Raw genomic sequence first — 14,847 nt, forward strand, 5'->3', positions numbered from 1 at the left:
ACTTTGGTTCTTAAATTATAAGTCTTTGTTCTGATTTTGTAGTTCATTATTAAAGTCAATTAAAAACACATTTCCCTTCTCTGCCTATAATCATTATTAATTATAGCTATTCTAATGTAACAACTTACATTTTGCACATTAAAGGGTTGGAAAATTCAACCAACTGACCTATATCTAACCCCTTGCGACACCCGCATGTCTTTTTGTTGCGCCAACAATGACAACAAATTGATATCAATGCGATCCGAACTCATTAAGTGGAACAAGCTCATTACTCGCAAAGCCAGTCGAAGTGATCAATAATTGTTGGGATTTTCATTTAATTTGTTTGAATTAGCGAGACGGAGGCGGCAATTCCCAGGCTGCAGATCATAAATCTTAGTAAATTTATCGTTATCGCCCAATAAAATGTCACTGGCGATGCAGCACCTCCAACTTCGGTCCCTGGCTTCCCGAATGAGTGATAAATCGAGTGCGTCCAGCGTTTGAAAATCGCAAGCAATTAAGGAGCAGGAACCACACTCGCAGCTGTCTGTTCAACTGGGCAACTGGGCAAACACCTCCGACTGGCTGTGGCCACTGTGCACTGTGGGCCATATCAGCTGGCATCTCTCACTTCGGCGGCGGCGTCCTCTGATTGCAGCGACATGCTCGAAATTACTTTTCTGTGTACAAACTGGCACACACAGGGGAACCAACCTGCAAAGCAAAAAGGCTCAGCTCACCTTTGAATGTGGGAGATTTTCTACTCAAGATGGCGAAGAAATACTCTTAAAAGTTTGTAACCAACGGACCAGAACAATTAATAAATTGACATACATTTACGGAGTAAGAAGAGCCTTAAAGATGTTAACCTAAAATTTCAATTTTAAAATTATTACCAATATGGAATAAAATAATCATTCCAAAATAAAACTAATTTCCACTGTTAACTGAACTTCTCTATATTAGAAACAATATATTTTTTATTCAAAATGTGTTTATCTTTTCCTTTTATTTTTTATTAGTTTCATATAATTTATTTTGGTTGGCAGCATCCCCTATTAATCCCCGTATCCCCACTGAATACTCTTCCGAAGTGCATCCAAGCCAAACGGCTGGCAAATATCAAAACTATGCCCATGCCAAATGCCAGTTCAGATATCATTGTCTTACCAACTGCTACACATTTTCACACACTCCACGGAGATTTGGGGAATGAAAGGAGAGGTCGAGGCGAGGCGGCATCGGCAGCTGCGATAAGCGGGAATTAAATAATTTTACACTCCTCGCGATTATCGGCAGCGATTGCGATGCCGATTGCCATACGGATACGATTTGGTATATGCTAACGAGCTGGCTGCCTATAATTGGCCCAAAGGAGCGGAGTTGGCCAAGGAGGAGGAGAAGGAGGAGGAGGAGCAGAAGAAGGAGGAGGAGGAGTGAGAAACGTGGCCACGCGCTTTGGATTCAACCCAGTCCTTGGGGCTTTGGCTTTTGGCTGCGTCTCGGGAGTCGAGTAATTGACAAACAATTACCTTTAACGCAGCATTGTTCCCCGGGACTCTTTGATCCATCGGCATTCGTTCGGCATTCTGGCTTTCAAGTTGCGAAAGGAGGCAAACACCTCAATTTTGGTAGCCGAAGCCCCCTAAGAAACTGCTTTGCCTATGTGGGGGTTTCCTCCTCGAGGATTGGGGATCGCGAGTATCGAGGACTGAGGCACTGGGCATTGGGGCATCGGAAATCGGTAACCAGCACCCGCACCCACCAACACCTGCCTTTCGAGAACGGCGACCTGAAACGGAGATCTCAGCCGGAGCGAGCGACCATAATAATAAATATTTCATGAAGCTGTCAGCAACAAATAATCTAAAAACTGCACCGCACTGACCAAAAGCCACAAAAGAAGCCGCCAACGATGGACCACGGCCCAAAGTCAAGCTCAAAGCCAAAACCCAACCCAAACATAGACCCAGCAACACTCGAAAAATAAACATGTCAGATTAAAGTTACTCAACTGCAAAATAAATTCAACAAACAAGTTGTGTTGCATGCCATTTAATTTGTACCAATGAATTTAAATCAATGAATTAAAAACAGTATTATTTATAGCTTAAAATTCAAAGCTCAGGATTTGAAATGTTCTTCTTATTTATATAAGTAAATAAAAAGTATAGTTGTTTTTTAAGATCGAAAAAAAATGTATTGGTAATTGGTCCAACCATTGTTTTTCTTTTGCGAATTGGTTAAACAATTTTACATTTATTTTGCGTTATCTGTGTTGTTATCTTATAATTTTCTTTGCACTGATTTTTCTCCCAGTGAGACCATCAAAATCAAACTTGAGTTGAGAAGACCAAGCGAAGCTATTTGCGGCCTTACAATGAAAACTCGTCGGCTCTTGTGGGTGTTATTTCCCCCTTCCGAATGAAGTTCTGTAAGAGGAAATGGGTGGTGAAGGCTACCGATCGGAATGCATAATACACACAAACATAAACATAGCATGAAACTGCGAGAGAAGAGCATTTATTAAACATAAATTCATGGTTAGATCTCCCCTATTTCGCATCAGAAATCAAGTTAAACTCTAAGTTATATAAAAATACTGCTAGGCTGATGAGCAAAGCTAATAAATTGCAATGCTAATGCTAAGAGACATGAATACCTTTGTTGAAAGCTGCGAAGTAAATTAAAGCCAAGTTGGCCATTTAACAGGTTATAAAATAAAGAACAAATTCAATATAAAATATGTTAATTATGTAACATAAGCAGAAAAATAGTTTAGTGATAGGTGAAATATACTATGTACTCTGAATACGATAAATCATAAATTCTAAACTTAATAAACTATCAGCATTCATTTGTATACCCTTGCAGAGCAAAGGGTATTAACATATAATTTCAGTCAGAAGTTTGCAACGCAGTGAAGGAGACACCTCAGGCCCCATAAAGTATATATTTTCTTGATCAGCATCACCATCTGAATCGAAATATGTATGAACGTCTGTCCGTCTGTCCGTCTGTCTGTCTGTCCGTCTGTCCTCCTGTCGGTTTCTATGTAAACTAGTCTCTCAGTTTTAAAGCTATCGTGTTGAAACTTTTCCAAAAGTTGTGTAGTTATTGCACGCAGTATATAAGTCGGAACGAGCCGGATCGGCCGACTATATCGGATAGCTCCCATACAAGAGGTCAAAAAAATAAAGGATAAAAAATATTATTACGCCGTTGTTTTTGATCAGATCGACTTGAATTCTTCAAGATGGCGTTTTCTAACGGTTATTGAATTTCGGATTAAATTTTATCAAAATCGGATAACCCTATCATACAGCTGCCATAGGAAAGATCAAAAAATATATATAGAAATAATGGCAAAATAATCACAACGTTGTTGTTTTTTATTCCACGAGCATGATTTTTACAACATCGACTTTATGAACTACCCTTGAACCGAGAAAAAAATTTCATAAAAATCGGACAACTATATCATATAGCTGCCATATGAACAACAGTCGAAAATATGGAAAATTAATAGAAAAGTCGTCATAGCTTCGAGCAGGGCCGGCGGAAGGTGTATACCGGGTGTTGAGCACTCCACACGCCAAATCTTAGCGGGTGTGGAATTCAACACCCCAAAATGCTTGACTTGTAGAAAAAAATTTATTTACATCCATTATTATCAGTTGAATGTATGATTCAAAACTGTTTCTCCGGCCCTGCATATAGAGTATATCGAAGAAAAACGAAGAGAAATCCCGCCTTTACCACGGCCCAATTAAATCAGTTTCTATTTAAATAGGTAGATAGTAACTCTCCCAAATATTTCCCAAGTTAAGCATTTTCCAACTTAATGTAACAACTACTTAAATAATTATGAGATTATCATAAATAAATCTTTTCAGATTGGTACTTACTCAGTTAGCTCCTTGATCTGCACTGCAATCTTTCGTCTTCTTGAAGTAAGATAATTACCGCAACCACTTTATTCGCAACATTAACACTTAACACTTTACCCTGAAATTAAATAAGAAAAAAAAATAATAATAAATAATTTGTTACAAATAATTAGTTAGAATTATTTTGTTAGTAAAAAAGGTATTTACCTCTTTGGGTTTTTTATTCACTGCATTGTGAAGTTCAAGTCGACCCATGGTGCACCGCATCCGGGAGTGGACTCCAGTAGGAGGAGTCGACCCATGATGCACTGCATCCGGGAGTGGACTCCAGTAGGAGGAGTTGGCCAGATACTCTCTCCCACTTTGGAACCACGTCACTAACACACACGCACACACACACTTTTCCAGAGACCGGAAAAAGTTTCTTAGAGAAACTGCCGGTCATCCCGGAGAACTGAGAAATTGGCCAAAATCAAGGGGTATCCCACTACGAATCAGCCAGAACCACTTGGGAATTATAGGTGCAAGAAAACGAAAAAAATAATTAATTATCATTTTCGCTGACGTGGCCATATTAATTTAATTAACATTTAGTTAACATTACATTTACATTATATTAAATTAACATTATTTTAACATTAAATTAACATTATATTAATATTAAATGGATTTTAATTAACATTTTACATTTAAAATAGTTTTTTTTTTACCTGTTGCATTTTGATTGATTGGTGTTGTTGTTTTATTAAAATAGCTTTTAAAAAATATATTCTGGATATTGAAAATTTGTGAGGTCATCACCCCACTCAAAACTGTTTCTCCGGCCCTGGCTTCGAGGTTGTTAGCCTTTATGTATTTTGTTCGATTTGTTTGATGACTGCAAGGGTATATAAGCTTCGGATTGCCGAAGCTAGCTTCTTTTCTTGTTAAATATAAATATGTTTGAGGATACATTAGGACCAACAGTGCGTATACTTGATAATGTTGTGCATGAACACATTTATTTCTGTAAAAACGTTTTAAAGCTTTAATTGCATAAATATCAATTAAAAGCTCTCAGTTATTATAACCTAACGAAATATGTATAAATGTTGTAAGCATAAATATTTAACCAAAACATCCCTTCAGGCCACAAATTGCCAAGTCAGCGATCACAGTGAGCCCTCGATGACAGTGATGGATGCACTGACGGCCAGCCAGTGCCCCCGCATCGGCGTGTAGCCGCCTTGCAGCCACCTTCATCCCATCACGATCGCCATCGCCATCACCAACGGCGGAGTAAGCCGAACCGATTTGAGCCTGTTCCAGTGATCTGGAGCAGCCGTCGCCCGGCTCCATGCACCTGTCAATACATTTGACATAAACCGGTCGCCTCTGAGCTTACGCACTGCTGGGAGTTTCGAGTTGGGAGTTTCGATCCGGGAGCTGGAAGCTGGGAGTTGGGAGCTGGGAGCTGGGGGGCTTAACTGGGCAGCTGGAATGGGATTCGATCGGGAATGGGATTCGGAATGGGATGGGGAATGCCTGGCGGACCTGTTGCCATCATCATCATCATCATCACCGCAGCAGTTGTGGTCGTCATCATTTGATGCGTCAAACATGCGCTCAAACGCCTCGATAGCGACAGCGACTGCAACTGCAACTGCAGCGGGCTACTGCAGCAGGCCGATGCAGCAGCAACTGCAACTGCGCCGCGTTGGCGACGGCAGAAAATTTTTATTATTATTATGACCATTTTAGCTACCAAGCAATGCGTGGAGCAGGCGGCCAAGTGGGCCGAGCTTTGCACTGAGAAAAGTTCTTATAAATCACAAAAGAAAGTTATAAAAGATTTACAAAAATCAACAGTTTAAAAATAATTATATAATATATATCATTTATATATAACATAAATATTGACAAAGCTTAAAAAACATTTTCCATAAAAGACTTTTTTAAATTGTTTGCTTTTGTCTATATTATATGGTTAAGTGGTTTAGTGTAGATTTCGTTTTTAAATCTTTAAATAAAATTTTTTACAATATATGCATGCAACTGATGAGTTATTATGAAAATAATTAATTTTTTTAAATGCTTAACCTTTTCTTCAAAAAAGATACAGCAGTCAAAGAAGCAGTTTGAAAACAATTAGTTTACATATATTAACGATTACTTTCAAATTTAAAAGAATATACATTTTCAGTTATGTTAACTATTATGTTATGTTATGTTATGTTATGTTATCAATGTACGATAATTAACATTTTTGTTTAAAAATAAGTGAACAGAGTTTCAATGACGTTACAAACTCTTGGTCCTGTGCAACAAAAATAGTAGTAATTGCATTTAAAATCTGAATTTGTTCTATATTTAGTGCGCTATTTTTCTCCGAGTGCAGCGGTCTGAGATGCGTCTGCGCCGGCGCAGCAGTCGGCCAATAAATTGTGACGCTAATGTAAAGTGTGGCAAGCCATTAGTAGAACGAACGGCAGCTCAGTCAGGATCGGGTTGTTGAACCCCCGGGACAGCTGACGGGTTTCGATTCTGGAGCTACCTGTGTGGGAAGAAGGGGAGAGGTCTGGGAGCTGGGTGGTGGCAGCGTTCGCCACGCCCAGAAACGACTGGCTATATGTACCTGCCCACTAAGTTGGCATTTTTATGGCATCCGCCGCGAACAGATTTCACTTCCAGCGGAAAACGGAAGCGGCCAGTTGGGCTGCACTCGACGGATCGGGTTGGGGCCAATTCAAATCAACTCCCCAGCGGAGACAACTTCCTCAATGATGGCTATATGGTTATTCATACCCTGGGAAGGAGTGTTGTGAACTCAAAGGCAGGTATTGAACTGCATAGCAATTTTAGAGCTTTACACAATTTTTAAGATTTTTACTTTTGTATTCAAAAACAATACAATTTTCCATGGAAATATATAAAATAACCTATACTACAAAATTGTTTACTGTAAACTTTTTTTAACTTATATAATAATTGATACCATATTGATATTAAAACTATTTTTATAACTCTCGTAAAATAAAGCTGAGAAGCTTACTCCATTTGTAATTATACAAATTTGAGCTGTGCAAATCAGGAATATCCTGCCTAACAAAAAAAATCACAATTAGAATGACAATAATAGTTACAGAAAAAATATTTTGCTTTAATAGCAAGTAAAATAAACTATCTTAAGTGTTGAATTTAATAGCAGTTTCACCAATAATAAATGAAAAGGGTACATAAAACTTCGTTGTCTCTAGAGAGCCTTTTTCTGGTTTTTTGTAGGCGCGTTGGACTCTCGTTTGTGGTTTCGATTTAATAGATTAATTAGAGGCCACACCGGACCAGCAGCCGCCCAGTGATCAAGCAAAAGTAGTTGTCGCCGTCGGACTTCCGTCAAAAAAAGTGGCAAACAATTGTCACAGCAGCCAGCGGCAATTTCAGTCAGTTAAAGTTCGTAAAGAGTAGAAATCGCAGAGGTCTTCGCCTTTTGCGGTAGCTGTCCAAATTCTTTTTGCTCCGACCTCAACTTTAACCTCGTCCCCAGATGCAGAAAACCACGAGGCACTTGATGCCAAGCGATGGCGGCGCTGGTGGCGATGCCGCATTTCTCTCGGAGGAGGAAAGGCTGCAGGAAGAGCGGGTGGCGAGCCGGAGAGGAACAGGGGAGGACACAACGAGGACAGAACGTGGTTAGCAAATTTATTATGTAAACGGAAATACGGCATATCCTTGCCCAGGCGATGTCGGCGCCGCAGCAATAGAAATAGTTTCCAGCCCGCTGGCAAAAAAAGCAGGACAAAGACTCCCGACTCATAGCCAGTGATGCCATTGGGTTATTTTATAAAAAAATTTAAATTTAAACTATTCAAAAAACTTCCCAAATAATTATAAAGATTAATAAAGATTAAATTAGCAAACAGACATTTATACTGAATCAAATATGAGTTCAAAATTGTTATTTAAAAAAAATAGTACTTTACATTTTTGCCTTCCAAAATTCCTCTTTAAATTCTTTGCTTAAAAAAAGAATACAAGATAAAATCAAAGCCTTAATGTTCTTAATAATATATTTTTTGAACCATTTCCTCATTGTAAAAATTACTTTTTTATAAAATTATTACATTAAATACTTATTTTTTTGTATTATTTAACTTTTTGGCAACTGAAGTATTATTAAGAAGGCCATCTAAGCATCACTGGAGGTAAGAAGCCGAAGGAGCCAGCTCGTAAATCGCATAAATTGTATAATTCTGGGTAGTACATTGCTGTTGTTTCTGTTGCATGTTTGTTGCTTTGTTTTGTTGGCTGTTTGCTGCATTTTGTTGCCAAATTGCGTTTGTAGGTGACTCCATGTCCTTTATCTCCGCCCATCTCCTTGGGAGTTCAAATGAAACAATATGCTGCCAAGGAAAAGGGGGCGGCCAAGTTGGCCCTGCCCGATGACAGGGGCGTGGCCTTAGTGGGATTAGTGAATTAACGACAGATTGCGACACCTGCGCCAGGAGTCAGCAACTTTGGAAAGTCCCTTCGGATTGAATCCCATTTGCCGGCTCAATTAACAGTAACTTAAGGGAATCGGGTTCATTTAAATTCATGAAGTTTCCCTGCCACGTGGTCAGGAGTTTTCCCTGGAAAAGGGGAAAAAATGGAAAAGGAAAAAGGGCAGAAACGACAATGACAGTAGACAGGACGAACGAGCGTTGACCACAACAGCCGCAGGAAAAGGTTGGAAAAAAAACAGAAACAGGGAAAGGAAAAGGAAAACAATTTTATGGGGGAAAAGCACGAAAAAATAGTGAAATTGCAAAACAAAAAATAAATGAAGGCAGGATGAAAATAAGTGCAATTTGATTTGGTCTATGGATTTCACAGATAGTTTTTGAAAAAGAATACTTTTGACAAAAATATTTGTAAACATCACATTTAAAATTAAAAAAAAAAAAAAGAATCAAACTTAGTTGATTGAAATGTATTTTAAATAAATTTATTTTTATCAGTCATGATACAAGTTCGTTATTCCCTTGAGCAGTGGAATTATTATACCTTATTTTTTCTATCGCTGTTATAAGTTAAAACAAACCCCATTTTAAAATTGCGATCAAGGTTCTGATAGAATATATTTCAAAAAGCACTTTGCAGTATCCACATAACAAAAACCAAATATTTTTATTGTTAAATTATATTGACGAATTCCTTAATTCGGTTTAAGTTTATTGCTTATTACCTCTGTGCAAGCTCAGCAATATACGTATACGTGATATCTTAAAGTGGAATGGCTCCATATTAAAAGCATCTCAGTTTAAGGATCCCTGCTCCATTGCCATTTTCCCCTGACCACATTTGATTTCATTGCTCTCTATCTGGCTGAGGTCACACGAACGCATCAAATAGGCAAAGTTTTTTGGTAGCCAGAGCGACGCCTCTTGCCAAATTTATGACATTGAATTTATGTGCACCGAGGCATGCCGCCTCTCCATCGCAAAAGTGGGCGGGGCAGGAAGCGGAAGCCGGGCCACCGATCGATTTGGCAGAATTAACATCTAAACAAGTGCCGCATGGTGGAGATGAGGAAAAAGGCGCCCGAGAAGCCCATGGAAAAAGCGCGTTAAACTGCTTAACACTTCTGCATGGTCACCCAAAAGAAAATGGAAATGAAAATGGAAGCATTGGCCATAACTCATGCGACTAGAGACCGGGGGAAATTGTCTAAGAAAAGCCAAAAAGGAAATGGCAAATGCATTAAGAAATAAGCAATTTGCTTCTGCTGCGGCCAGCAAAAAATCAGTAGATCGGACTGGGAGCCAAATCGGGGGAGGAGTTGCCCCCGAAAATGGTTAAGACAAGCCAAGGACACCGAGGACTTGCCCCTTCCCAAATCCTCCATGCTAAGTAGTTGCATTAAGAGCTTACAACATACAACAAAGCCTGCGACAGCAACGGACAACAGGACAAGAAACAAATTTTGGGTAACTCGCACTGCCTTGGCCATAAAGTCGGCCCCCTCGACCTGCCCGAAACCCCCCTTCGCACTCCCCCTTCTTTTCAGTGTATCCTGCACCGAGTTTCCTGGCAGCGACTCAAAAATGTGCGACTCTTTGGGCGGCGTTGGGGTTTCGAGCTAGTAAATCATACGGATTTGTGTGCAGAGTTCAAATGCTTAAAGAAAATCTAAGGTTAATTCTGGGCCCTAACAAAAACTATTAAAAACCCAGATATAAAAGCTGAATAGTTAAGACTTTGACTACGACATACACGATACTCATCTTGATTAATTCTTTCTTTTCTTAATTCTTTTTTTAAAGCGAGCAAAACTTTCTCATTAATGAATTTCTTCCTTTAAAATTATATAACTATCTAACGAGCCGAAATATTAATAGTTACATTGAAAATTATTTAAAACTGTGGCAATGATTCTTATATTGACTGTGCATATTAACTTTCTGTATATATTTTTCAAAAACTTTTTAGCTTAACGTTTTTTTATAGCGCCACCCAGCGCCCATTTAATGAACTAGGCACAAAGCTTTTCGCCACAATAAAAATACCAAGCCAAAACAATTTTAAGCTCCGGTGTTGCCAGAAATATCCAGTTCTTAACGCGTGCATAGTCTAACTAACGGGTAGCGATGACAATCACCACCACATCGATGCGTAAACTCCAGTTGATCGTTCCTTTATTTTGATAATTAATTTAAAAATTTTTGCATATTCGAATTTCGTTCTTATGGTATTATAAACTGTCTTTTATCACCGTTTGTTTATTATTTTTAGGAAACACGCGGTAGTATGAATAGGCTGTCATGACTCAGTCCACGTTTCCAACCATTGCCTATCGAGAATGACCAATTAGCTTGGAGGGATTTTTTAGGGCAATTCATAGTTGGTCGAAAGCATTTCGGGAAAGCCATTTCACCATCCGGCAACACTGAAACAAAAATCGCCAATTTATTTGGACGGGTCGGCAAAAAATATAATAAAGCGGTTAACCACCCACCCACCAAAAACGCCGCGCGGCTTCGTTCGCGACGTAACGGGGAAAAGCACGCTTTATTTGCTTTTCCAGCAGCCGTGTGCCAATTCACACACTTTTGACCAGCCGGAAAAACACACGCGCATATTGTGGAGGCAATGGAAAGCGAAATTGAAAACGCATGTGTGTCGCTGGGATAACGGCGAACAAGGAGAAAGAGGAGCTCTGAAAAAGCGAATAACTTCAGCTAAGATCGAAAAATCGGATCTTTAGTTTGAGGACAAAGAGAGAAAAAAAGAGAAAGAGGAAAAAGCTACTCACACACACACCCATACGCCTCACACTCTCCCGTGTAAAACCAATACAACACAAAACAACAACATGCAATCTTTGCAAAGTAGTTAAATAATTCTGCCCTGTCTGCGCTTTATTTCCTTCTTCATTTCGGTTCTTCTCGTTTTATTTGTTAATTTCAACAAGTTTCTGTTTCTCGCTTTTCCCTTACCCACATACACACACAGGCACAAACAAACAGTTCTTTTTTCGTTACTCTTTCAAAACAACAAAAACACGGCACACGAACGCCACTAAACACCAATACCAAAACTCTGTCTCGTGTGACGTGCGAGCGCAGAAATTGTCGTCTTTAGATTTTGTTTGTGCACTTTTCGCCATTTCCCTTTGTGTTCCGTTTTGATCGGAAGGGGTAGAGAGAAGGAGGGAGACATAGCGGCCGAGAAGCACCTGCGAAAAAAGCGGCACGAGATCGCCAGAAAAGCAGAAAATCGCAAGAAGCATAAGCGACCGGCTCCCCACTCACAAACAAGCAGCCCCACACACGCACACTCACACCCATCACTTGTTGCAGCGGAAGAGGAGAAGGGGCAAGAGAGCGATAAGAGGGAAATAAAAAGGAGAAGGAGGAGGAGAACAAGTGCCTAAGAAGACAACAACGCGCATCTGCTATCAGCGAATACCACTGCAAACGTAAGCATACGGATAAAGAATATGGCGAAATAGAACTAGATGATACCCTAACAATGACGGTAGAAAATCAACCGAAATAACTAGAAACAGAGAGTCAAGCTAATTAACCCGCTTTACACCCCATTGAGAAGAGATGTACCTTGTAAATAACTAAAATAATTGTTATAAACTGCAAGTCTTTCTATTGAAAATCATTCTGATGTAGATTTGAATGTGTTTATAAAATATTAACTCACCGCTTGCTCCATGACTATTGTATTTTTTTTTTTTTTTTTTTTTTTTTTTTTTTTGAATTACTAGATTTTGACTTCTTTCTCAAAACTTTTCACCTGTAATACTTTAAAGTCGGCTCCGTTTGAAACGTTTTCAAATCGATTTTGTTTATACGAATTACGGTGGGCCATTAATACTAACCGCCTGCAGATACTGTTCCTTTTGCACTCCCCCACATGGGTTGTAAAAAGTAACGTCATAAAAAGTCCATATACCATTCACGGAAAACACACTCGCCTTGCGAGCAGGGCACGCTATCCGGCTGATAAGTGATAAGCCAGACGGACAGCGGTGCAATTTGCCGATGGCTCGACAATCTCGCATCTGATAAGACCGGAATCACGATTCCCATGTGCCGCACATTCAAATTAAAGGCGTCAAGCTATAAAATGATATATGAAGAGCTTTGTCACTTATCAGCGATTGCTATTTTTGAATGCTCAAAAGGGGGTAAAATATAGAGGGGATCAGGCACTAAGACCCACGTAAGTGTATGCGGCGATTTTGACTTTGTTTTCCGTCTTTCAGATGGTAAAGGAGAAGCCCAACTCGACTCGTATTTACGACAAGGATGGATTCAGGCGACGAGCTGCCTGTATTTGTGTGAAATCGGAGAATGAGGCGGAGGTGAGTTGAATTTTAGAGGTGGATATTTCCTGCCATTATTCGATACCTCCTGTTGGACTTCAGGTACTCTTGGTGACCTCCTCTCGTCGTCCGGAGCTGTGGATCGTTCCAGGTGGTGGTGTAGAGCCCGAAGAAGAACCCTCGGTGACCGCTGTACGAGAAGTTCTCGAGGAGGCTGGTGTCGTTGGTGATCTGGGTCGCTGCCTAGGTGTATTTGAGGTCAGTTTTGAATGAATACCTTGTCAAGGTGATTCTAATTTTGGGGGAAAATTCCAGAACAACGATCACATGCATCGCACCGAGGTGTTTGTAATGAACGTAACCCAGGAGCTGGACGAGTGGGAGGATTCCCCGGAGCATCGGCCGCAAGCGCCAGTGGTTCACCATTGATGATGCGCTGTCGCAGCTGGCGCTGCACAAGCCGACGCAGCAGCACTATCTGATGCAGTTGCAGCACTCGAAGACACTGGACAACACGAATCGCGTGGTGAACGCCACGCATCCGCCCAAGTTGACCAACGCCGCCACCCCAGCCGCATCGCCCACCACTGCATAAAGACATCAGAAGGCAGGATGCAGGCTGCAGGATTGAGGAAAGCACATGCACACCACACTTAATCCCGAGACTAACCCCACACTAACTTAAACCCCATACCAACCACCATACACATTTTGACATTTTGGAAATTTACAAATAGACAGGCAGTCTTCTAGATTATGTTGATTAAGCCATACCTATGTTACCCCGCATCCCCCACATAGCCCCATTTGCGTTTAAGTTTGAGTCAATGCGTTCATGTATGTCTTCAGTAATTTTATGAGAACTAAATTGGTGTGAACTCCAAAGCGAGTGAAGAGGAAAAAAAGAAAACAAAAACGCTACTCGATCAATGCTTAGCGATAACTTATATAATTCGAGATCTAAAACACAACACACACGAAAACCGAAAAAAAAATATAATAATTTTTGAGCGAATAGCACTTTTTGCAAACACAAAAAAAAGAAACTAAAACTTAAACTAGATGAACTAAACAACAAAATCCAGAAGTAACGATATCTATTAGATTTTTCTACTCTTTTTTATAATTTACTCAAAAAGCATCTTAATTGATTATTGTAACAAGCAAACCAATTGGAATCGGCTTTAACAAGCGCAAAAGGAGATCTTGATAAAGGGCCGGTTTCTCGAGTGACTGTTAACATTTTTCAGACAGATAAGAACAAACTGCTAATTAAATTATAAATACTCTGTTTTTGCGCTTTGCAGCACATATTCGGTTCATAGCAGAAGTTTCTCTTGAGACAAAATAGAGGCGAGAGAAGCCCAAACGTATCTGCTCGTTAGCTTTATCATACAGATAACTAATTCGGATCTTACCAGGAACTCAAGAAACCGACCCTAACTATGCTAAGCGGCCTAAACAATAAAACTACACCTATTTAAGCGACGACTAACGAAAAGATTTCGTTTTAAATCTACCACAGTCGAGGATCATTTTTCAAAAACAAAAACTTTACTCTCGACTTTTGACGGACGAACAGCGGACAGAAAGGAATCATAGAGAACCTTAAAATAATTAACAACAGTTGCCTATGCAAGAAGATAGAGCCCACTGCAGGGGGTATATAATGATAAACGTTAACTTATTGTAAAAAATAAAATGCGAGAAATTAGAGAAGCCAGCAAACATATTAAGAACTAATTCAACTACTAAGATATGTGCACGGTGTACTTTTCAGAAGCAAACAAAAAAATAATAATTATGATTATAATATTAACACAGCTAGGGAGGAGCATGTTTTCAATGTGATTTAAGATACATACGAGTTGAACAATTTTATGTGACATTTTTTCGATAATTTTTTGGCACTTCAAAAGCGCGTAACCAACGAAATTTTTATTCAAGCTCAATGGAAGCAAAGTCTGGCAGTTGAATCTATGATTTTTGCAATCTATCAATTGAACTTTAGTTGCAAACTAAAGCCGTGAAACCAAATTTTATCGGAACGCTAAATTATATCACAAATTGTTGCAATTAAATGATGATTTACAACCAATAAAGAAGAAAACAAACACAAAATTAGTTGTTTTACTGGAATTATTGCGTATAAAATTTTATTTTGCTATCGTTATT

At 39.4% G+C, this 14,847-nt stretch overlaps 1 protein-coding gene across 1 annotated transcript; it reads left to right on the plus strand.

The window, feature by feature from the left end:
* The first annotated feature begins 10,735 nt into the window (after positions 1-10,735).
* Positions 10,736-14,793, plus strand: LOC108099925 (diphosphoinositol polyphosphate phosphohydrolase 1). Its single transcript, XM_017203594.2, is given in 5 exon segments — positions 10,736-11,811; positions 12,613-12,711; positions 12,775-12,930; positions 12,988-13,062; positions 13,064-14,793. Coding segments are annotated over 4 exon segments (534 nt in total). The 5' UTR covers positions 10,736-11,811; the 3' UTR covers positions 13,268-14,793.
* Positions 14,794-14,847: the final 54 nt, after the last annotated feature.

The sequence above is a fragment of the Drosophila ficusphila genome, unplaced genomic scaffold (genome assembly GCF_018152265.1).
Source record: "Drosophila ficusphila isolate 14025-0441.05 unplaced genomic scaffold, ASM1815226v1 contig_106, whole genome shotgun sequence".
NCBI classification, from domain to species: domain Eukaryota; kingdom Metazoa; phylum Arthropoda; class Insecta; order Diptera; family Drosophilidae; genus Drosophila; species Drosophila ficusphila.